The 24,523-nt window shown below is 46.1% G+C and overlaps 2 protein-coding genes across 3 annotated transcripts in view; one reads left to right on the forward strand and one right to left on the reverse strand.

Moving 5' to 3' along the window:
• The window catches only part of BMP6 (bone morphogenetic protein 6), a 156,364-nt gene extending 146,212 nt beyond the window's left edge, over positions 1-10,152 (forward strand). Inside the window, exons 5-7 of the mRNA XM_030817272.1 lie at positions 7,539-7,615; positions 8,450-8,560; positions 8,654-10,152. Coding sequence (XP_030673132.1) covers positions 7,539-7,615; positions 8,450-8,560; positions 8,654-8,803 — 338 coding nt within the window. The 3' untranslated portion in view covers positions 8,804-10,152. The remainder of the gene's footprint in view (positions 1-7,538; positions 7,616-8,449; positions 8,561-8,653) is intronic.
• The window catches only part of TXNDC5 (thioredoxin domain containing 5), a 28,927-nt gene continuing 14,388 nt past the window's right edge, over positions 9,985-24,523 (reverse strand). The window contains exons 4-11 of one of the 2 annotated variants that reach the window (XR_004031357.1): positions 23,426-23,522; positions 19,961-20,076; positions 17,833-17,919; positions 17,031-17,174; positions 14,353-14,435; positions 12,789-12,918; positions 11,529-11,705; positions 9,985-10,605 (exon numbers count right to left, since the gene is read on the reverse strand). Coding sequence is in view for 1 of the 2 variants with exons in the window: in XM_003272246.4 (XP_003272294.2) it covers positions 11,583-11,705; positions 12,789-12,918; positions 14,353-14,435; positions 17,031-17,174; positions 17,833-17,919; positions 19,961-20,076; positions 23,426-23,522 (780 nt within the window). In the remaining variant the exon portion in view is untranslated. Of the gene's footprint in view, positions 11,706-12,788; positions 12,919-14,352; positions 14,436-17,030; positions 17,175-17,832; positions 17,920-19,960; positions 20,077-23,425; positions 23,523-24,523 lie in introns of both variants that reach the window. The other variant, XM_003272246.4, reaches the window with a different exon arrangement.

Below are 24,523 nucleotides of genomic sequence, written 5' to 3' on the forward strand. Positions count from 1 at the left end.
GATCACTCAACAGTTTTTTGCCCAAACCCACCTATGGCTGGGCCCTGCTTGTCCAAGTTGCCCTGGATGAGCACCTGGGGCCTTGTCTTGAGGGGGAAAATTGCCTCTGGGCGTCTGGTGCCCCTGCCCTTGAGGGGGACCAGATTTCACTGTGCATTCAACTTTGAAAAAGCCAGATCCCTGGAAAATGTCTCTCGGGACCAATATTGGGCCCTGACTGCAGCTGTGTCAGGGGATGCTGGGGAGCCTTGGTGTCCCAAGACAAACTTGGTGTCTCAGCAGGGCAGTAGCACTACCTGTGTGTGAGCCTCTTGTCTAGAGGGCAGCAGTTCCAGTTCTGGTGTCACAGGCACACGTGGACAGCCAGGGGCATGATCTCAGTGGCTCTGACTCATGGGTCTGGGATTGGGCTGAGAACTCTGCACTTTAGAGAAGCTCCCTGATGATCCCCGGTATCCGGCACAGGCCACCTGCCAGTCACACACTGAGAGCTTCTGTCCCGGCGGCGGGGGTGGTGGGGAAGGCTCCTCCGTCTTGGGTCTGCTTCTCTGGTTTTTGGTTTGTTGCCTCTCTCTAGCTGTCTCACTTCCTTTCTCTGCCCCGCCCTTGACTGGTGAATCCATTGGGGCAAAGCTGTGTTACCTCCCTTTGTCCCACTGGAGTGACCATGTTCCTGTTGAATTGTCACCACATACATTTCCACTGGCCATCTTCAGCCCATTCATCAAAACCAATACCAAGGGCAGTGGGAGTGAGGGGAAAGTTTTCTCTGTAATTTGTCAATCTGTTAAAAAAAAAAAAAAAAAAAGTGTGTCACTGTAATTCCATGCAGAACCCACGGTACCGACCCTGAGTGGCAGACACGAGTATTCCGAGGAGCATCAACCTTCACAAATATTTATATGTTCTTTGCCAACACTTAACATGGAATTATAAGGAAATTTAAGCCTGGCCTGAGAGTATCTGTAGGAAGAAAAACAGGAGAGTTGAATTCCTCCCTTTGCTCTCTCTGGCCCTGATCCTTACTTAACAACAAAAATGCCAGTGTCTGGCGCTAAAAGAAATAGCTGTTCTTACAGAGAAGGTTCTCTTTGTTGAGCATTGAGAGAGTCAAATCAACAGCAGGTTCACAGAAACCCAGAACTGCTGGTGAAGTTAGAAGCAAAGCCCTTTGACTATGTCATCTTGGTTCCATCCAGCAGAAAAAGAAACTGGAAATCCAGACATGAAGTGGTGGTCTCTGCCTGTGTTCTGCCAGCAATTCTTCACACCAATTAAGTGTCCTACAATTCAATTTTTTTTTTTAGGCAGGGTCTTGCTCTCTTGCCCAGGCTGGAGTACAGTGGTATAATCAGGGCTCATTGCAGCTTCAACCTCCAGGGCTCAAACAGTCCTCCCACCTTAGCCTCCCAAATAGCCGAGACCACAGGCACACACCACTATGCCCAGCTAATTTTATATTTTGTAGAGACAGGGTCTGTGTTGTCCAGGCTGATCTCAAACTCCTGGGTTGAAACGATCTTCCCACCTTAGCCTCCAATAGTGCTGGGATTACAGGCATGAGCCGCCACATCTGGCCTCAGTTCAATTCTGATGATAGCCACCTGGAGTTAGCACAGACCCAAGTTAAAGGGCAAGGTCCCCAAGGAGACTGCTGTCATTTCAGACACCAGGCACAAGTGAGGTCCACAGGGCAGCCATGCTTCTGTCTGTCTTGCCTACAAATTTGGGAGTTCACATGACCGCCCTTCATGTTTGATAATTTGCTGGAACAATTCACAGAACTCAAGAAAGTGCTATACTTACAATCATAGTTTTATTATAAGGGGTATGACTCAGGACCAGCCAGATGAAGAGACTCGTAGGCAAGGTCAAGGGGATAGGCACGGGTGGTTGGAGCTTCCACACCCTTTTGGGTGCACCGTCCTCTTGAAACATCAGTATGTTCACCAACCTGGAAGCTCCACTGAGCCTCACTGTCGAGAGTTTTTATGTGGGGTTTAATTGCACTGCACAATTGAATCATTGGCCATGTGACTGAACTCTGTCTCCAGCCCCCCAGAGGCCAGGCTAAGCCAAAGTTCCAACCCCCCAATCCTGTGCCTAGCTTTTTTGGTAACTAGTCCCCATCCCGAAGCTAATGAGGTCCTAGAGACTGTGGGGGCTCACTGTGTACAATCTAGGGCCTCAGGAGCATAACAAAGACACTCAAGTCTAAGCATTGTCAAAGCTTGGTGCCAGGAATTGGGGACCAAGACCAGAGATACATTTATTATTTTCACACTGCCCATGTCTGCTTGACCTGGGAGAGAAAGTTGTTTGTAGAAATCTTTGCTTTTTACATGACCAAATGATGCCAAGATGGTCTTCATGGAGATTTTGGTCCCTAGCACGAGAGGGTATTTTGGAGGAAGCTTACTTCACAAGCAGAATGAGGTTGGATGGGGAAAATTCCAGACTAAGACTGTGAGTAGCGTGATCATGCAGTTTCTCATCTAACCCAGGACACCTTTAAGAGTGCAGGGTGTTAGGACCTTGGGGTCTTCGGGAGACTCCCCTGCTGCACCCAGCAGGCAGGAGAGGAAAGAGTGAGTGGAAGGCTGATGGGGTAGGGGGCAGGTAGTTAGGAGGGCCAGGCCTGGCAGTACCACACATCCCTTCTTCCCCACATTCATGGGCAGAATCCAGGCACATGGCCACAGCTAACTGCAGTGGGAAATGTCATCTGGCTGTGTGCTCAGGAGGTTGATAGAGGATGTGGGTTGCTAATTAACACATCACAGCGGCCGCATGGTTGTTCCTGGAATAGGTGAAGCAGGCTGCTTCCTCGGGGCCTTCGCATTGTCATTCCCACTCTAGGAAATTCTCTCATCCCAGATGGCCTCGTGCCTCACTCCCAAGGCTCCTCCTTTGCTTAGAAGATACCTTAACAGAAAGACAAGGCCGGGCGAGGTGGCCCACGCCTGTAATCCCAGCACTTTGGGAGGCTAAAGCAGGAAGATCACTTGAGCCCAGGAGTTCAGGACCAGCCTAGGCAACATAGAGGAACACCATCTATGCAAAGTATTTAAAGAATTGGCCAGGTGTGTGATGTACACCCAGCTACTCGGAAGGCTGAGGTGGGAGCATCACTTGAGCCCGGGAGTTGGAGGCTTCAGTGAGCCACGATCACACCACTGCACTCCAGCCTGGGCAATAGAGTGAGACCCTGTCTCAAAAATTTTTTTAAAACCCACAAAAATCCAGACAAGCTTGTCAATGCTATGTGAGATAGCACACTGCCACCCTGTGCTCTCTACGCCCTAACTATTGAAGAATAATTTAGCTAGTCAGGGGTTTTACTAGTCAGAATTTTTCAGAGAAACAATCAATAGGATAGATAGATAGATAGATAGATAGATAGATAGATAGATAGATGGATGGATGAGGAGATTTATTATGGGAATTGACTCAGGCAATTACGGAGGCCAAGAAGTCACATGAGCTGCTGTCTGCAAGCTGGAGAACCAGGAAAGCTGGTGGTGTAATTCAGTCTGAGTCCAAAGGCTTGAGAACCAGGTAAGCCAGTGGTGTAAGTCGTAGTTGGAAGTCAAAGCCCTGAGTGCCGGGGAGGGCTGCTGGTGTAAGTCCTGAAGTGCAAAGCCCTGGGAACTGGGAGCTCTGATGTCCCAGGGCAAGAGAAGACAATGACCCAGCTCAATAAAAGAGAATTTGCCCTTCCTCTGTCTTTTTATTCTCTCTGGGCCCTGAACAGAGGAGATGATACCCACCCGTGTTGGTGAGGGCAGGTCTATTTTACTCAGTCTACTGACTCAAATACTTATTTCTTCCAGAAATACCTTCACAGACACACCCAAAAATAATGTCTTAACAGTTGCCAGGCTCAGTAGCTTACACCTGTAATCTCAGCACTTTGGGGAGGCCAAGGCAGGAGGCTTGCTTGAGGCCAGGAGTTCGAGACCAGCCTCGCAATATAGCAAGTCCCCATCTCTACATTAAAAATTAGCTTGTGGTGGCCCGTTCCTGTAGTCCCAGCTGCTGGGGAGGCTGAGTAGTAGGATCGCTTGAGCCCAGGAGGTCAAGTCTGCAGTGAGCCATGATTGTGCCACTGTGCTCCAGCTTGGGTGACAGAGCAAAACCCCATTGCAGAAAAAAAAGTTTTATCAGTTACTTGGGCATTCCATAGTCCAATCAAGCTGATACAGAATTAAGTATCACAGTGCTCTAGATTGCATGCAGTAGAAGCAGACTGTAATGAAAGAAAAATAAGCATACCAGGGAACTTACCCAATCAACAGAAAGGCTGGAGACTTAAATCAGGAAATCAAGGCTCAGATCCTAGTCATGGGACAGTGTGCTTTGGATCCCTCCAATGCGGTCATCACCCTAGACACTGGCTGCCATACTACCCATTCTTGATTTCACCTTTGAGTCACTCCCTCAAGTTATATACTGCAGGGTGGAAACATTTGATTGGCTTTGATGAAGTCATGAGTCCATACTTCAGATGCTAGGGTACAAAGAGGGGAGCTATCTGTTATGGGAAATGGGGCTCTGAGTCCCACCTGTCTAGGCATTCCCCCACATGGGAAGTCTTCCCAAAAGCTGGGTAGCAAAAACAGTAAATACCCACTACAGCTGGGTATGGCATTCTCGGTTTGATGGCATCATTTTCATATTATTTAACTTTTTAATGGGTATTTTTGTTAAGTTTGCTATCCATTTTGTGTTTCTTTGTAAGTAATTTTCTTATCTCTGGGTTGCTTTTAAGAATTTATGTGTTTGATATAGTTTCACTAGATGTGGCTAGATAAGAATTTATCTGATCCGCTTGGAACTCGTTGGGCCTTTTCAACTTAAAGATGTTTGCTTTTCTTTAGTTCTAGAAAATTCCCAATCATTATGTCTTCAAATACTACTACTCCCCTATTACTGTCTTCCGAAATTCCTATTAGAAATATGTTGGACTTTTCATTCTCTCTTTCGTGTCTCTTTACAAAGAGAGAGTCATGTATTTTGGCCATTTGACTCTGTGCTATATTTGAAGAGATTTCAAATATACTGTTGAATTCTTTAATTCTGTCTTCAGTTATGTATAATTTGATGCTTATCTGTTTAATGTATAACTAATCTGTTAAGTAATTGTTTAATCTGTTAATTAGACAACTAATGTTTAACCTGTTTAATCTGATCATCAGTTATATCTAATCTGATTTCATTGTTATTTTCAGTGATTATGCTTTTTATAAAGTTCTGTTTGACTCTTTTTACATCTACCTGTTCTTTTTTCATGTTTTTTCCCCATAATTTTGCTTTAAGGTTTCTAGTCCTTTTCTTCCTTCCGTTATTTTAGGTATTCTTCCTTTTTTTCTCTAGTTTTTGTTTGTTTTTAGTTTTGTTATTTTCTTTTGTTATTCTTCCTTTAGAGCTTAGTTCAGAAGACTTATCCACAGTCTCTGGGGTCCTCTGGGTCTTCCCTTGCATTCCAGCCATCATCTTGAGAGACTGTGTGGCTGATTCATTTTTGTTCAGCAGTTCTTTTCAGTAGGAAGTTTCTGTCTCATGGTGATAGTTGGTTGATTGTTTTTACTGAGAGAGTCCTTGTCCTGCATTGTGAAAATTTCCCTCCAGGGCTTCTCTGGGGTCCTTGAAGTTATAGGCAGGGTGGTTCTGTTGGGTAACATAGGCAGGTGGAGAGGATGAATAAATTTAGAATTATAAACCACCTAAAAAAGTTGCCCCGTCTCTTCTCCCAGTATAGGCCACTGGCCTGAGTTACTGTTTGTCTCTTTTCCTTAAAAAATCATGAAATCTGGTGGGGCATGGTGGCTCACACCTGTAATCTCAGCACTCTGTGAGGCTGAGATGGGCAGATCACTTAAGGTCAGTAGTTTGAGACCAGCTTGGCCAACGTGTTGAAACCCCTTCTCTGCTAAAAGTACAAAAAATTAGCTGGGCGTGGTGGCTTGCGCCTGTAGTCCCAGCTACTCGGGAGACTGAGGCAGGAGAATCTCTTGAACCCAGGAGGCAGAGGTTGCAGTGAGCCAAGATCGTGCCATTGCACTTCAGTCTGGGCGACAGAGCAAGACTGTCCCAAAAAAAAAAAAAAAAAAAAAAAAAAAAATTAATGAAATCTGTATGCTCTCTCCTGCTTCAGAGCCAGGAAGACTGTGGGAGTTAGAAGTTAGTAAATCAAGTTCAAACAGGCTTTCAACAATTAGGTGACTTATTGGCTTATGTAGTTGAAAAGGGAAAGGATAGCCTGCAAATGACCTAAGCTCTTACACCCACTGACATCCCACATTAGATGACCTTTCTCTAAAGCCTTCTCCTTGCCTTTTATCCATCCTCTCTAGCACTCTCAAACACAACTCCAGATTGATTAATCCTTTAGAATCACAGCTCGAAACGTTGCTGTCCAGCTCAGAAGCCTGCAGAGGCTCACTTTGTGCCTCTGGAGGGAAGTCCGAAGCATTGTGGTTGGCAGCCTAGGCCATCCATTTCTCCAGCTTTATCTCATCTGACCCTGCTTGACACATCCTTAAATCCATTCCAGCAGAACTCCTCTCTCTTCCTCTCACTCCCACTCTGAACTGTCCCTTCTCTGAAGGGACATTTGCCTATGGCCCTTGCCTATGTGATACTTGCCTATGGCCTTTGCCCGTAGCATCCATGTTCTGGTTTGTATTGGAGTTATCTGTGTGTCTGTTTTACACCACCCCTTCGTTCACTAAGTTCTTGGAGGAGGGAAGCCATGTCTGACTTTCCGTCTATTGGCTGTGGTGCCAGGCAGAAGGCATGTCACGTAAGAGTCGCTCCAGTGGGTCTCAGTGAACCGGGGCACTCCCAGTGCTCTTGCTGGTGATTAAGTTAAGCCAGGCTAGTGGCTCCTGTGCTGCACAGGGTGGGTACATGCACTTCGGCAGAGTCTCATGAGGAAGCACTGGCTCAGTATTATTGCATTAGCATGCAAGGGCTCAACCCTGGCAGTGAGGTGGGAGTACAGCCAGAGAGAGCATTGCCTCTGCATGGTGTCTCCGTCTCCCCCATTCCTGGGCCTCCCGGTTAGGCCCCACTCCACCATTACTCTTCCTTCAGGATACTCTCCTGGCCGGGCAGCTGTCTTTAAAGCCCCTGTGCAGCTTCAAAATGGTCCCTGTTTGGACTGCAGCAAATCCTGCCTAGTAGCATTGTCTGATGATGTGAATGTGATGCCTTCCCAGTCAGGCGCCTCCAGGGTGTACTGGGCAAGTTGGCCCACGCCTCCATAGGCCTTGCATGCAGCAGGGCTCACCACACACCTCGGTTGCTTAAAGATGTCCATTCAAGTCACCCTGCGCCCAGTACTGACCCCAGGGTAGACAAAACGGACTCCATAAGACATTCAGGCCAACAGTCAGGAACCTGACGTAGCTATTGGGTGACCACACTTGTGTCTAGGAGGCTATCCTGAGCCTAGTACAGAGCCTGGCATGTGGTAAACTCGCTGTGAAGGAATTAATGAGTTGATGGGTGCATCTTTTGATCTCCTCCAACAGATTACAACAGCAGTGAATTGAAAACAGCCTGCAGGAAGCATGAGCTGTATGTGAGTTTCCAAGACCTGGGATGGCAGGTGAGTTCTCCAGACACGGGGGACAAAGGTCCTTTCTCAGCAGTTTACTCTCATCTGAATGGTGGCAGCCATCACCAAACATCTAGAGCTTGAAGGCTGGGCTGCTTCCTTCTGTGGAAGTCCTGAGGAGCCCTCCCAAATGCTCAGGCTCCTGGAGTGAGGCAGAGGAAGCTTAGTCTGTGGGGCACCAGGCGCTCCAACACCTTCCTGGGGTGCCTGAGCTCTGTGATCCCTCGAAAATCAATAGCCACATTTCCCAATACTCTCACCTCATCCTTTCAAAGTGCATAGGACATATATTTGGGCATTTAAACACATTTTAATTGAGACAAGGTTGGAAAAAAAATTACCTAATGGTTAACTTCTCCAGTGGCTACAAACTGGCTCACCCAAACGATGCAGAAGAGCACACGTTTGCCCCATACCTGAGAACCATTACTAGTTTGTAAGAAAGGCAGCAACTTCAATCATAGGTGGTGAGCGATAAAAGGTAGCTTCCATATGCAGGTGGCACTACTTCCACAGGAGCACCGTGGGCTCCTGGAGAGGCTTTCTTGGGTTCAAGCACATATTGCCGGCGACCTACGTGCTTCCAGGTAGCAGCTGAGGCCCTGTGGGCCTCTGCAAGGAGCGGGGGCTCTGGGGTCAGATCGACAAGGTTCACTTCCCAGCATTGCCCCTTGAATGTGAACTTGGACAAATTCCTAAGCCTTCCTGCATCTGTATCCTTGCCTGTCCAATGTGAAAAATACCTTTTCACAGCATTCCTGAAAAGCATAAATAGTGTGAGAAATTCATGCTAACCTTTTGTTGCTTCCTTTGCATTAAATTAAGGACTGGATCATTGCACCCAAGGGCTATGCTGCCAATTACTGTGATGGAGAATGCTCCTTCCCACTCAACGCACACATGAATGCAACCAACCACGCGATCGTGCAGACCTTGGTGAGCTCTCGGAGACTTTGTTTTTTAAGTGGGAGTAAGCTAAGACCAGGTGTCATTTCTAAGGTACCTTTCTCCCCTTCTGTTTTGGAACAGGTTCACCTTATGAACCCTGAGTATGTCCCCAAACCGTGCTGTGCGCCAACTAAACTAAATGCCATCTCAGTTCTTTACTTTGATGACAACTCCAATGTCATTCTGAAAAAATACAGGAATATGGTTGTAAGAGCTTGTGGATGCCACTAACTCGAAACCAGATGCTGGGGACACACATTCTGCCTTGGATTCCTAGATTACATCTGCCTTAAAAAACACAGAAGCACAGTTGGAGGTGGGATGATGAGACTTTGAAACTATCTCATGCCAGTGCCTTATTACCTAAGAAGGTTTTAAAGGACCTCATTAATAATTTGCTCACTTGGTAAATGACGTGAGTAGTTGTTGGTCTGTAGCAAGCTGAGTTTGGATGTCTGTAGTGTAAGGTCTGGTAACTGCAGAAACATAACCGTGAAGCTCTTCCTACCCTCCTCCCTCAAAAACCCACCAAAATTAGTTTTAGCTGTAGATCAAGCTATTTGGGGTGTTTGTTAGTAAATAGGGAAAATAATCTCAAAGGAGTTAAATGTATTCTTGGCTAAAGGATCAGCTGGTTCAGTACTGTCTATCAAAGGTAGATTTTACACAAAACCGGAATTGGGGAAGTGGGGGGGACGCCTCTGTTCAGATTTCATTCCCAGGAAGTCCACAGGACCCACAGCCCAGGCCACAGCCAGGGCTCCATGGGGCGCCTTTGTCTCAGTCATTGCTGTTATATGTTCGTGCTGGAGTTTTGTTGGTGTGAAAATGTACGTATTTCAGCCAAAACATACCATTTCTACACCTCAATCTTCCATTTGCTGTACTCTTTGCTAGTACCAAAAGTAGACTGATTACACTGAGGTGAGGCTACAAGGGGTGTGTAACCGTGTAACACGTGAAGGCAGTGCTGCACCTCTTATCGGAATGGTTCTTTGACCAGCACATTAACTTCTGGACTGCCGGCTCTCATACCTATTTCAGTAAAGTGGTTCTCTGCCTTTTTACTATACAGCATACCATGCCACAGGGTTAGAACCAACAAAGAAAACAAATTGAGGGTGCCCAGCTTGTAAGAATGGTGTTAGGGGATGATCATGCTGTTTATGAACGGAAATCATGATTTCCCTTGTAGAAAGTGAGGCTCAGATTAAATTTTAGAATATTTTCTAAATGTCTTTTTCACAATCATGTACTGGGAAGGCAATTTCATACTAAACTGATTAAATAATACATTTATAATCTACAACTGTTTGCACTTACAGCTTTTTTTGTAAATATAAACTATAATTTATTGTCTATTTTATATCTGTTTTGCTGTAACATTGAAGGAAAGAAAGACCAGACTTGTTAAAAAAAGAGTTTATTTAGAAAGTATCATGGTGTAAACAAACAAATTGTACCACTTTGATTTTCTTGGAATACAAGACTCGTGATGCAAAGCTGAAGCCACTCTTGACAGTTGTGCTTCTCTAGGAGGTTGGGTTTTTTTTTTTTTTTTTTTAAAGAATTATCTGTGAACCCATACATGATTAATAAAGATTTCCTTTAAGGCAGAGGCTGGTCGAGATGCTGCTGTTATCTTCTGCCTCAGACAGTATAAGTACGTGGTCTTGTTTCTAAGATTCCTACCAATAGTTACTTTGGGCCAAATATCCACATCCCCTTGCGCATGGGAGGTGGGTGAAGGGTGTTGGACGCAAAGTGATTATCATGGGAAGTAGCTCGATGATCTTAGAGCTTAGTCCTACAAGTGCTTATTCCCAAGAGAGATAGTAAAAGTGTTTAATCACAAGGATAGCATGAGTTAGAGGACACTGGCATCAACAGCTGCCACGGCCATGCACGCCAGGGCCAGAGCAGCCCGCTGACATCTGTCTTTGGTCTTGAGATCAAATGCATCCCATTCTTCATACATTAGAAGGTCGACCTCCTTGAAGCAGACCGAGTATAGCAAGCCTCTAAAAGGACTACTGAGAAACAGAATCAGAAACTCTAGTTAGGGCCCTTCAGCAGGGCTGCAGAGCCTCCCTGGATACCCAGACCTGGGAAAGCCTGTCTGGTCTTGTCACCCCAGGTGACAAATACAACTGGCATCTTTCTATGAGTTAATGAAATGCTCAGAATGAGCCTCGTGGAATTTTCCATGCCTACCCTTTCTAAGACATCCAATCTTAAAGTTCACGTGGACTCTAGCTTCATGTTGACAACAGGATGAACTAAAGAAATGTTTCACCCCATGAGAAACAGAAGGATCCCTGAACAGTAACTGATTCGACAAGTATCAACACGTAAAGTTATGGCATCAGCATTCTCTTACGCAGGCGCAGTCAGAAGTAATGCTGCTTTCATTATGGCTAACCTCTCACACTGAGAGAAGTATTCACAGAAACAGAAGCTCCAGCAGTGGCCGTGAAGGTATCTTCCAGAGGTGTGGGTTTTTGCTTTTAAATCTGCTCCATGCTATGGCCCAACCACAGTATTGAGTCAACTGTGACCTTAAGATCAGAGGAACATCAATACTGCCACAAGGCCACCTTTCCAGAACTCGTGGGCAGTTAACAAACTATGCTTTGGACGTGCTTTCTTTCACCAAAATCACTCAATTCAGGAGCCACAAATAGTCCAGCAGTTTGATTTCCCTCAACTCTACTTTAGTCTCAAAGGAAACCATTTAAATTTCATCAAGAGAAGGTCAAAGGGGATATATCGCCACTGAAAATATTTACACAGTGACCATGAGTTACACATTTACTTAGAGAAACTTACTTAATAAAGAATCTGTAGTGTGTGTTGGCTTGGAAAACACACACACAAAGAAGATACCTCACGCTTAGTATGTTCTGCTTTCTGAACAGCCACCACTGGGAACCCAGTGGCCTCTGTGGGATTGAACTCCTAAACGCAGGGTGCGGGAGCTGGGCAGGAGAGGCGACTTCCAACTGTGTTCCTAGAGTTCGTCTTTCGCTTGGCCCAGGACAAAGCGGTGTAAGGAGTCAAGGTCTCTGCCTCCACTGTGCTCACTGACCTTCTTCCCGCCTCGGAAAAGCAGCAGCGTGGGGTAGCCTCGTACCTTAAGACAAAAAAGAAAAAAGTTTGCAAACCAGCGGTCCAGATCACATACAAATTGCTTCCTAAATAAAACGAGATACACTCCTACCGTTGTGGGTGGAAAATTCTGTGGCTAATTTTTAAAGGTGTATATTCCATTAAAACAGGAGCAGACTGTTTAGAAAGCAAAGCCGTGGGGCTGTGTGTTCACTTCTGAATTCAAAATATCATTAAAGATCAGCATCAAAGGAACGGTTTTACCCTAAAGCAGACCCTTTCGGTCTTCACTGTGCACACAATCACCTGCGGGTCTGGTGAAGATGCAGATTTGGATGGAGCAGGCCTGGGAGTCTGCATTTCCAGCGACCTCCCTGGCGATGCCCTAGTGGTCTGCAGACCAGACCATGGGAGCAAGACCCTCTTGAGGATAAACTTTTCAGTGGCAACTCGTTTCTAAGAATTTTAAGGCACAAAAAACAACTGCTATCTTTTAATAATAAGGAAATTCTATCTGGATTACGTCTATTCTCCATCTAAAAGGCTCCAAAAGTGTTTGAATAACAAAGGAGAAAAAAAATGACACATCTTCCAGGCCATCGGATTGTGCTAACAGCTTGGAATGAAGGCAGTAGTTAACCCAAGCACAGGACCGACTTGCTAGCATGGCCCTTTTAGAAAGGAGGTTACGTTGAAATGATTCTTAGATTCAGCCACTGCATTTTATGATGCTGGCTTATGTGTGAGAAATGAGCAACTCGGGTATTTGTGGCGAAGGCTACAGACCACTGGTCAATCAAGAGTAGCGGGGTGAGAAGCCTCACAGTCTATGGCGTGGGGTCTGTTACTTCAAGGCCTTATACTCAGACAGCAAGGCCTGAAAACCTGCACTGAAACATGGATACTAACTAAAAAGCGGGCAGAGAAGAATGCCTTTCCTTTGAGAGAGGATCTCTTTTTTGCTTCTCCAAACAACTCAAAGGGACATAAAAACCACATTGCTGAGAAGATGAGAGCAGAGTGAGTTACCGGGGTTAAGGCACAGTCCCTTGGGATCTGCCCCCATACTGAGAGGAGCTCTCTCATGAGCATCCATCCAAGTACCCACCGAATACTTGCTGCAAATACTCCGTTCAGCAGTGCAGTCTACTTCAGCGATCTTGACCCCCGCCAGACCAGGGAATTCCTTTCTAGAGAGTTCCTCCCAAGTAGGAGCCAGATTCTTACAATGGCCACACCTAAGAGGAGAAGAATGGCAGCTTTGTTGAAATCCTGGGTCGAGATCATTCACCTACACTTTGCTGCCAAGACAAGCTCTGTTTCTTCGTATGGGAGAGTCAACAATTGCCTACAAATCTGTAAAATACCAAATTCTCCCACTGGGTGCACATTACCTCTTCCTCCTCCTGTCCCAAACGAAGAACCCAAAAGTTGATGCAAAGCAGACTTTCAGATAACGTGCCAGAAGCAAGCCAGTCTGAAAACAAGTTGAGATGCTGAGACCATTTCCATGCCATAGTGAACTGTGCTGACTGGTTTATGGAAAGCACAGGAGCAGAGAAACAGGGAACAGGGCAGATGCCACGCAATTTCTAAAAAGTCACTTGAATGCCAAAGACATTTTAGATTTCATCGCTTATGGTCTCAGAATTTCAAAACCATTTTAAGGCCTCCTTGGTGCTTCAACGGTTTGGGGTGAGCATCAAGGCCATGACTAAGTTTGGTTCGAACCCTCCCTTCTACCCGACTCTGTTCCCTTCTCTCTTCTGACCCCCTCCTGCCATGTGGATGGCTCCCCTTCAGCCAAAGGGCATCCTCTTTCTCGATACTTGATCTATGGAGCTTTAGGTTTTTAAATGTTGAAAATGATTTGAAAGGCATTGCTACGGTTCGTTCAAGTCCTGTGATTAACTTTTTACCCCTGTGGTTGGTTTCTCAGGAACATGTGGAGCGTAACAAACAAGAAAAGTGACGCCTTTATCATGTTTAGATAAACAATCTAATGTTGTCCTAAACACTCTGCTTTTCCAAATGGATTGTTTATTTGTGAAGACAAAAAGTTACTCCCATTTTTCAGCTGAGGGAACTGGGGTTCAAAGGAATTAAAGGACATCCAAGTTTACTATACAGTCATTCACGGTAAGTCTTAGAACCAAGGTTGTCTGGATCTCACACTACCTGCAATCCATTTCTGCTCTGGTCTCCAAGACCATGAGGCATGCAGGTTCAGGAAACCGCGTAGCATACTGAAAGGCTCTCACAGACTCTACTGGATTTCTCTACAAAAGAAATCCGAGTACTGCAAAGAACCGAGGAGCAAAGCTACATCATGACACTCGTTGTTTAGCCAAAAAAAAAAAAGCCATCTATTTGGAAAAGTGCAGATACCACAAAACTGAATATGGCCATCATAATTTGCCTCCATTTTTATGTTTTCTCTATAGTTGATATAACTGTAGCCTCATTCTCCATATATAATTAAGGCCACTGAAGTCTAACATATTTGAATATAGGAGCATAATGATAACAGTTCCTTGTTTCCTACAACATGTTCTACATTTAAATGTAACATGTGCCCAACATTGAGTCTGGAGGGCTGGCAGATGAGCTGAAAAACATGATGTGACTTAGTACACGTGGGCAAAGTAGTTTCTAATTACACAGCCACTTACCATGGAGCATAAAACTTGATGAAGGTTATTCCTTCTGCAATGGTGTCATCGAAGTTATTTTCAGTGAGTGCCAACACAGTGCCCTTCAAGGGAGAGAAAAGCCACGGTTCAAGTACATCCCTTAAAGTTGAGCAGCGCCATGCTTTGGGATTGCAGATACACAAATCAGTCATTTTTTAAAAATGCAGTTATGCAGGCTCCAAAGTCACACAGAAATACCTACACAATCTGCATTTCATAGGCTACACACAAAGGCAGGCTAGCAGCCTCTGAAGGGCAGAGAGTTCAATACAAGTCCCTGGGTCCCAAGCCTGGGAGATGTGGTGAGGAGGTGGCTGGACACTGTTACAGGGGGTGGGAGGGGGACTGACTGTCTTTTGGGGATGAGGCAGGTTGAAAACTCTCCAGGGCTCTGTGGTGTGGACCAGGCAGCCCTGGGTGTCCGGCGCCTGCCTCTGCACCTCTAGGCTTGGAGTCTCCAGGATACCCACTGAAGTCTCATCCTCAGCTGCTTTTCTCACTGGCCACCCTGTTCTCCCAGCACCCTTTGTGACATCCTCTCTGCAACAGGAAGAACCTAGTTACAATAGCAAAGGCAATGATATGTGTTTTACATTGAACATAAAAATGGAAAGCAGCCTGTTCTAAGTCAATGTGAAAAACGTTGATGGAAGCTCTGGCTGGAGAATTTAAGGGAAAGGTGCCACACGGCAGTGTGCTTTACAGCCATCCTCCCTTGACAGTTCTTTACAGAATGACATCTATGTGTTTCTCCAAAAATGGATCTGCCATTCTCTCCTGAGAGCAGGAATGGGATGATTTATCACGTGGCTAAGTGTACCAGGGCTGCTCCATTTGAGTCTGGCATCAAGTAACATATGTCAGTGACGGAGGCCAAGGGGGCCATTGTGGAACACTACCATCTTTATGTCCAGAAACATGACGCCGCACGCACTGAAAAGACCCACTTCATGGTGGAAAACTGTATTATAAATAGAAACAGTGCTGTGATGAAAACATCCATGGTATATAATTATACTCAATTTGGGATGACCTTTGTAACCACCATGACACACATACTCCTCTAACATATGTGGTCCTAACAACTACAAAATCAGCTGTTTACTTCTTCAACCAAAACATCAACTTTTAAACAACACTCAGGCCATCCCCGACCTACAAGAATCCAACTAGGAACGGGGCTGTAGGGGTGAGGAGGCCCTGCATGGCCCCACCCAGGGAGGAGAGGTTGGTGGTTCCACTGGTTTTTCCAAATCCAAACTCCTGGCCTTCCGGTGTGACTTCTATCTGAAGAGGATGACACGGGCACTCTCGTCCAGTGCAGACCGCCTGCTGTAGCCCCAGGCTCATGGCTGGAACTGCCACTGACACTGCCACCTACACAGCCGAAAGCCTTGAAGATCAACACCTTGAAAACCAAGCTCATCCCTTTCCTTGAGCTCTGGCCCCGCCACTGTGCTGGGTACCATCCTCCACCAGATATGCAGGAATCAGACTCGCCTTGGACCCTCCCTCCCTCTCCTCCCCGCTGCACAGCAGGCTGGACTCCTTATGCTGGCTTTCTCTTCCTCGCCATCACACAGTCACAGCTGCAGCATAAGGCTCATCATCTTTAATGGCCTAATAGAGCAGGTTCCCACCTCCGGCACACGTGCATGCCAGTCATTTTCCTACCACTCCAATCTGCACAAAGCCTCCGTGGGCTCCCTGTGAATATGGGATATAGTTTGTAATCCTTGGCCAGCCGCCCATAGCCTCTCAACTCCAGCTCCTCTCTCACTCTCAGGGATCCTACACCACACCCTGACCTGTCTCCCACTGTGTTCCCTCAGTGGAAGCCCTGCCCAGCCTATCTGTCCAGCACAGATCCCATCAATCAGCTCCTTAGGGACACTTCTTGGCCATTTGCCCCCACTTCTCTCTAGCAACCAAGCCCTGCACACATTTCTGCCCCAGCCCCCTGCCACTGGCTTGTGTGTCTTCTCACCATTTGCCTCAGAGACCCGTATGCTTCAGAGGCAGGAAACTGGTCTTACTTTTCTTTCCTAGTGGCCTAGAACAGTGCCTGTGACATAGCAAGGGCTTGATAAAGCAGAACAAACGAATCTGAAACCTCCTGCTATGTGAGTGAAGGAAGGAAGCCCCTCAGTGCGTCAGGACTGCCTAGGCAGGTTACATCTACAGTCACTGGCCTGATCGCTGCAGATGCCCTCTTGGCTACAGGTCTCCTAGGGGCCTTTACAACAAGGGTAAAGGGAAATGCCCAGAGGAAGGTCAGGAATAGAATCAGGGCCCCAGGGCCAGCAGCCAAGATTTCATAGAAGAAACATGCTGAGCATAGTCATTCTTTAAAATGAATGAAGCGGAAAGGAAGGATTCTCTAGAGATTTTTGACACCAAACATTGTCTTGGGATTTGTCTCACATCCATTTCGTGTTTTTAAAAGGAAAGCTGTCGTTTACATTCACCCCTGAAAGCATGCAAAAGTCGATGAAAAATATGTGTTGAAAACGCAGCTGTAGCCAACCATCAAAATGACTCTGTCCCCAAACTGTCATTTTGTCCAAAGCATTTAAGAAGGCCCTCTGAGGGTGGGTAGGTGGGGGGCCGGGGGCCATGGGCCACTTAGGGGGATCCCGACTCCAGCAGGCACCCACCTTGTCAGCCTCGGGCTCAGCTGCCAGCACCGGGGCCTCTGAGGGCGTGACGGTCTCCGTCGCTCCAGTCTCTGTGCGCTGCAGCTGCAACTCCACATACTCCCTCAGTGACTCCAAATCCCGCTTTCCCTTGTACTGATCCACCTGTCCGAGACACGGGCATGCTGCTGAGCGAGTCCACTTAGGTGTTCTGAATCACTTAAGCCTTCCTCCAACCCCTGCTTGCCCAGGTCAGATCTCCCAGATGTTTTAGCTGTGATGCAAAGTCTGCATGTTCATATTTAGATGGGAATGTAGAGAGGATAACTGAACGCCTCGGCTTTGGTGAGAGAACTGTACAGGCCCCTCTTCCCTCCACAGGGTTACACATCATAGAAGTCTGGGGCAGAGGCCTGCCCACGAGCCGTTGTGCTGATGGGGAACTCTGAGCCGCTGACCATCAGCCGGGGAAGGAGGGAGGCAGGCAGAACCGGACCAAGTGCAAACCTTAGCTCTGTTCAAAGGCCTGAAGGTTTGTGTTCATGACCAGAGCACAGTTACCGTATGACTGTAAGATCTGGGTTATTCTACTGATAACTTGGGCCACTGAAATGTTTCAAGGTAGTATAACAAATGAATTTATCTCCACAACCCAAATCTTATCAATTAAGAGAAAGACATTTGTTCCATTACACACATTTCTCCAAACCAGTGCCCTAACAATCAAGATTGGCAATTCACTGTACCCATTAAACCACTCTGCAGCTCAGCCTGATGGGGTTAAGAGATGAAGAATTCTCAGTACTAAGAAGTGCAGACGTACCTTTTTCCCATCTCGGAACCAGAGAAGAGTGGGATAGCCACGAACCTGGTTTCCGGAGCAGAGTTCATAGTGCTGTGTACAATCGACCTGAGAATAAAGGCAGATCAACTTCCCAGTCAGTTTCTTCATGAACCTTCTTGCTAATGGGACTACTGGACACTTTGTATGTTACAAATATTCTTTTCAAAATCCAGATTCTGTAGCAACTCTGCCACCAAGGTGCAGTTTTTGAAGAGAATGTTCCTAAAAGCTATGCTAAAACATACCTGAGCTAAAGGGAGTAAAGGAAATACTTTAGAGGTAAGATTTATTGTATTAATAGCTCAGTTAAACATGCCAGTTTTTAGGAAGCAACATTTTAACTTGAGCAAGTAAAGTCAGCACCTGGTAGCTGGAGTCAGGGCCCTGGTTTAACGTTTGGTGGTGGTGGGAAGGAGTTAGCCTGGCTGTCAGTGACTGGGACCCAGACCAGTTCACATGCCAGCTTAGAATTTACTCTCATGCTCAAGCTTAGAGGGTTTTCAAATCAAGAGGGAGCAAGAAGTGAATTTTAAACAGGAGTAGTTGGTACATAAAAAAGGTAAGACTGCAAAGATGTCAAGATTATAATCTGTCCTTAATTCTATAAACTTAATTTACCAACAAGCACAGCTCTTCAAGCTTTTTCTTTCATTTAAATCTCATAAAGCTTCTGTTTGCCCAACATTTTCATGAAACATCTTGTTCTAAGTCATTGCTTTCTTTTTTATTTTCTACCAGCACTAAAATAGGCAGGACTAAGTTGTTTTTCACTATGTCAGCAAACGGGGGTTAAAATACTATTTCAACACCTAAGACCCGTCAGAGAGCAGCTAAGGTGCGGAACTGAAGTACAGGAAGCCTCAGCCCAAGGTCGGGAGAGGACACGCATTTTTAAGGGTCCAGTGTAACCCAGCCACATGTGCCAGGGATGAAGGGCTTGCGGCATGGTCACCTAGGCTTGTGTCTGCTCATGCCTGGGTCTGCTAGGATCCTCTATGGATATAAACCTAAAAGAATCTCCCATCATATTTCATACAATAATTAAGGATACAACGAATGGGGTAAGACAGTAGACAAGATTATTTTATAATTACTTCCCCGAAATGTTCAGTAAATAAACTGATATGATAATCATAACACGTATAATTAGTATATATTATCGTAAGCGTTTAAGAGGCAACAGTGAAAAATCCATTTAACTGACAACAAAAGTGATTACAATTTACGAAGCATCTGCCCCATGCTAAGCATCACACTCAGCAGTGTACTTTCATCTGCCCAGGCACCACACAGTAGATCTTAGCTCAGTTTTGCAAAGGAGGAGATGGAGGCATGGAGAGGTTTTGCCCAAGGTCAGCCAGCCAGGTCTACCCAACCCCCCAGTTTACGCTTTCGATCATCTCACCATCCCAAGTAGATCATCCTGTTAACCATCATTCAGTCCTAGACATGCAGCATTACTTTTGTATACAAATCTGCCCCATGGCAAGGTAGAAAAATGAGATTTTTAAGAAAGGAAATCTATGCATGGTGTCTGGTGGGTGCTGGAAAGTGGACAAGAATAAAAGTGATGTCCGTGGAGCTATACTGGATATTTCCAGAAAATCCAGTTACAGAGAAGTTGTCAGACATCACTCTTGGCTTCTCTGTATAAAGTAGGAAACGCTGGAAAGAATCCCAGGCACAGTACAAACCGAGGGAGGGTCTTCTGCGTGCCTGGGTGAGCACAGAGCCAGGGTCCTTTTAGAGAGAGCTCTTGGGTGAGGTCGAACGTGGACGGTCTCCAAGTTCGTCCAGTGAACATTCTACAAGGCTCTACCCCGTATCTTTGCAGAACGGGCTCTGGGGCTGCCAATTCAGATTTGGCCATCTCTTCAAAATAAACAAAGCAGCCGAGGCCATAATTTATCTGTAAGCTGTGGAAAAGCCAGCAAAACTCAAAATCAGGCTGCCATCTGTGAAGGTGAAATGAATTATCAAGTGGCACACTAAATGGAATTAATAAATCAAGTTTGCAACTTTGCACACAGAATGAATAATGGGCCACTCTGCTAATTAATCCTGCCCAAAGCAGTCCATTTCCAGTTTAATAAGGGCTTTCACTCACCTTGCCAATCTTGACAGTTTTGGAATTTTCAAGGCCCAGAGCCAGCTGCTCCCAGGTTGGAGCCAGAGCTTTGCAGTGACCACACCACGGAGCGAAGAACTTGATAAAGTGGTCGCCTGGAGTGGAGAGCCAAGGCAGAGACGGGGGAAAGAGGAACTGTAATTTATGTCAGACCTCGCTAGAGAGTTAATTGAAGAACCAGATCTTTGTCCTGCTTAGCAAATCTGAGTTCGGCATAAGCACTTTAATTGGTACAAAGGGACTCCATCAAATGTGTTTCTGTTCATGAGTTCATAACAATACTCAAAACCAAATTTGCCATCTTTGATGGACAATCAGCAATCAACTCATTATTTGGAAAACTGTAATAAAGGGAAAGAATCACGCATTTCTCCCACCTCTCCTATACGCACTGTACCGCTGAATAACCAGGTGATAAATGAGGGTGAGTTTCTCTTGGTTAAAAAATGAAGGGACGCTTGAATGAGTCTCGGCACTTGGCAGCCCTAAGGAATGAATGGACCCAGGCCCTGCCTGTCATGGTTGCCCACATCCCAAAGAGAGACAACTGGACATTCTGTGCCCCCACCAGCTATGAGGTCTTCCTGTGCCCCCAAAAAACATCACACTGAAACTGATTCTGTTCCCAGACCCAACTACCAATTTTCAGGAAACAGAGAAATCAGGGAAACATGTAGACCACACTACGGGGACACAATTAGTAAAGTCTGGACCACAGGGAGCTCTACAGGTCAAACCACCTATGTCTTCAGCAGGAAAGATAAAGAGATGTCTGGAGAACATGCAGGTTAAAAGAGCCTTAAAAGATATATAAACACACACACACCTATAAAACTATAGTGCTCAGGAATGCGCACTTCAGTGATGAAACCATAAAAGGAGTCGTGATACGGCTTGGCTGTGTCCCCACCCAAATCTCATCTTGAATTCCCACATGTTGTGGGAGGGACCAGGTAGGAGGTAACTCAGTCACAGGGACAGGTCTTTCTCATGCTGGTCTCGTGATAGTGAATAAGTCTCATGAGATCTGATGGTTTTAAAAACGGGAGTTTCCCTACACAAGCTCTTTTTGCCTGCTGATATCCACGTGAGATGTGACTTGCTCCTCCTTGCCTTCTGCCATGATTGTGAGGCTTCTCCATTAAACCTCTTTCCTTTGTAAATTGCCCAGTCTCGGGTGTGTATTCATCTGCAGTGAAAACGGACTAATACAAGTGGTTTCCACAAATGTCAAGAAAGTGCCTTCTTGGAGAAGAAGGGAGGGCGGGCTGTGCCCTGGATGGGACACAGGAGGCTGGCAGTTTTATTTCTTGAACCAGACAGTAGATAGAGTGTGACCACTCTATAAAAATTCATTAAGTCCCACATTTGTTTTCTCGATCTGTATTATATTTTATCATAAAAAAAGTTTAAAAAATGAAACATCACCCCCTTGGCTGGGGGGGGGTGGGGAACAAACCAACCCTCACAGCATCATTATTTGGACACAGAAGGTGTTTAGCTGTTCTACCCTGACACTGGGCTGATACCAAACTGAAATCAGGCTGTGGCCAGGGAGAGAACTAACCAGTGGCATGTGGCCTGGCCTCTGAGCAGGACTCTGCCACACTAAGGCGCACAGCTACTGCCTCATCAGCACAGCAACAATGCACTTGAAGAGAATGGTGAAAAACTTCCTTTAAAAGTTAACAAGTTCCATTAAAAAATGTGCAAGGCTGAAACCATGTGCAAGTGCACAGTAGATCCTGCACTGTAAGGTGGAGACAGGCTCTCTGGGAACCTAATCAGAGTGCTGACAGGAAGCCAGCAAGGGCAGGAAGCCACCATGGTACCTACACGACACAGCTCTGTGGCAGTGACCCACTTAGGGAGGTGCTGGCTAGGCCTGCCGGAGTCAGTCCGTAACAGGTGATTTGGGAAACACATCCTGCTCAGAGCCCAAGACAATCCCACCTGCAAATGCATTCCCGTAGCGGAAAGCATGCTGAAGTTCTGCCGTTAGGGCACTGGTATGGATGAAATAACTTAGCAAAAATGGGAAAAGGCTGAAGGCCTCACGATAAGTTACTGTGGACAGTAAGTGTGGTGGGGGAGGGGCTCTGACTCCCAGCAGGCACAAGTCACAAGGCCAGAGGCAATCCAAGCCCTTTCTCATGTTTCCAACCCAGTCTTCTAAGAAGATTTCTCTCCATGGCAGCATTTGGTAATGGGAGCCGGCCAGGAAGCCAAAATTGCTTTCAAGTCATTGGGTGTTGGGCCAAGTTTTCTGAAACACATCTATGTGTGAATAAAGGGAGACTTATGTATTCACACTGGAAATTTTATGGAGATCATTCTGATATTAGGAGACCATTTTCAAAAAATGGGATGTGGTATAGAAAGATCTTTTAAGTGTAAAGAGTAAGTAATTTGATTCATGTTACAACAGTGTCATTAAATTCTGGGTTTTGTTTGTTTTCTGAGACAGGGTCTCTGTTGCCCAGGCTGGAGTACAGTGGCATGATCACAGCTCACTGCAGCCTTGACCTTCCAGGCTCAAGTGATCTTCCCACCTCAGCTTCAGGAGTGCCTGGGACTACAGGCATGCGCTACCATACCCAGCTTTTTTTTTTTTTTTTTTAAATCTTCTGTAGAGACAAGGTCTTGCTTAGGCTGATCTCGAACTCCTGGGCTCAAGCAGTCATCTCACCTTTTCTCCCCAAGTGCTGGGATTATAGGCATGAGCCACTGTGCCCAATCTAAATTCCATTTAGACAGGGAGAAGCTTTTGTTTCTGCCTGAGGTTATTAAGCATATGATTACCATTAATACACAGGCATACTTCCGAGATACTGTGGGTTTGGTTCCAGACCATTGCAATAAAGATAATATCACAATAAAACAAGTCACACAGATTTTTTGGTTCCCTAGTGAATATCAAAGTTATGTTTACACCATAGTCTGTGAAATGTGCAACAGCATTATTTCTTTAAAAACAATGTACCTTAATTAAAAAATATTTTATTGCTAAAAAGATGCTGACAGAGGGATACAATGTAAGCACAAGCTGCTGGAAAAACCGCTAGACCTGCCAGATGCTGGGCTGCCAAAATCCTCAATCCATAAAAAATGCAGTATCTCCAAAGTGCAATAAAGTAAAGAGCAATCAAGTGAGGTGAGTCTGTCAATAAACACTCTTAGCCAAGGATGCACTGTCCAGCTAGTGTGCAGGTCATGTGTGCTTAGCATTAGACTCGGCGTTTCTATCAGGGCACAGACAAAAGAAGAACTCACGTTTAAGAGGAGGTGCACTGAATAATGGTCCCAACAGTTCCTCTAGAGTGACCCTTTGTCAGTACCACTGATGCTGTCATCTAAGAGCCCTTGAGTGGCAGGAAGGAAAAGCCCAGCACGCCAAGGAATAATAGTGATTCTCTGAAGCTGGCATCAGGACTTCCCCATTACCTTGTGCGACGTGCAGCTCAAAGTTGCTTGCTGAGAGCTCATACAGCCCCTGCTTGAGCTCAGGGGCGCTGGGCGGTTCCACTTCTGGCTCTGGTGTCTAACAGGAGGAAATAAAACAGTCACGGGTGTGTCAGTGGAGACACAGGGAAACCATCCAGGAGGTGACTGTGTCTGTGGGGAACCGCCTGCAGATGCCTCCCTCACCCAACAACCTGGAACCTTTGTACGATGCTGCTGTGCTGAGTGAGGCCAGGTCAGGAACTGATCTTGACAAGCCCTCTGGAAGCTTCAGCAAAAAGCCCCTCATCAGCCTCACCCTCGGTGAAAGCTCTAGGTCTGAGGTTCCAGGGCAGCCAAGTGATAGCTGTCCCTACCCCAAAACCCAACCAAACAAAGCAGACAATGTAAAGGACAGTCCTACCCTATACCCTGTCCTCTTCTTTGAAATGTACTTGGATACTTCACAAAGAATACAAAATACAACGCCCGATGGACGTATTCTGAAGGGGTCAGCACTTGCAGACACCAGAGTGCCCAGCACAGTGGCTCGTGCCTGTAACCCTAGCGTTTTGGGAGGCTGAGGCAAGAGGACTGCTTGAGCCCAGCAGTTCAAGACCAGCCTAGGCAACAGAGTGAGACCCCATCGCTACAAAAAAAAGGTGGGAGGATCACTTGATCCCAGGGGATGGAGGCTGCAGTGAGCTGAGAACATGCCACTGCACTCCTGCCTGGGCAACAGAGTGAGACTCTGCCTCAAAAAACACAAACAGACACTAGGGTAGCAAAATGGACAAAGCTGAGAATGAGAAACTCAGGGACCAGGAGGGCCTGGTTATCCTTACTTCACACAAATGACAGGGAAAACTGTGAGGAAGACACAACTGTGGAAGACTGATCAGAGAGAAAAGCAGGTGATGAGAAGGAAAATGCAGGTGAATGAAAGGCAACAGAGAGAAAACCATGGCATGAACATAAGCTGCACCTTCAAGAAAGAATGTAATTCATGTGACTAAGTCTCGTACAGAAAGAGGGGGAAAGGGGCTTTTCAAAAGATGCTTCTGCGAGGACCCAAGCAGACAGCAATGTGTGCGGCTGTCT

The sequence above is a fragment of the Nomascus leucogenys genome, chromosome 8 (assembly GCF_006542625.1).
Source record: "Nomascus leucogenys isolate Asia chromosome 8, Asia_NLE_v1, whole genome shotgun sequence".
NCBI lineage: Eukaryota > Metazoa > Chordata > Mammalia > Primates > Hylobatidae > Nomascus > Nomascus leucogenys.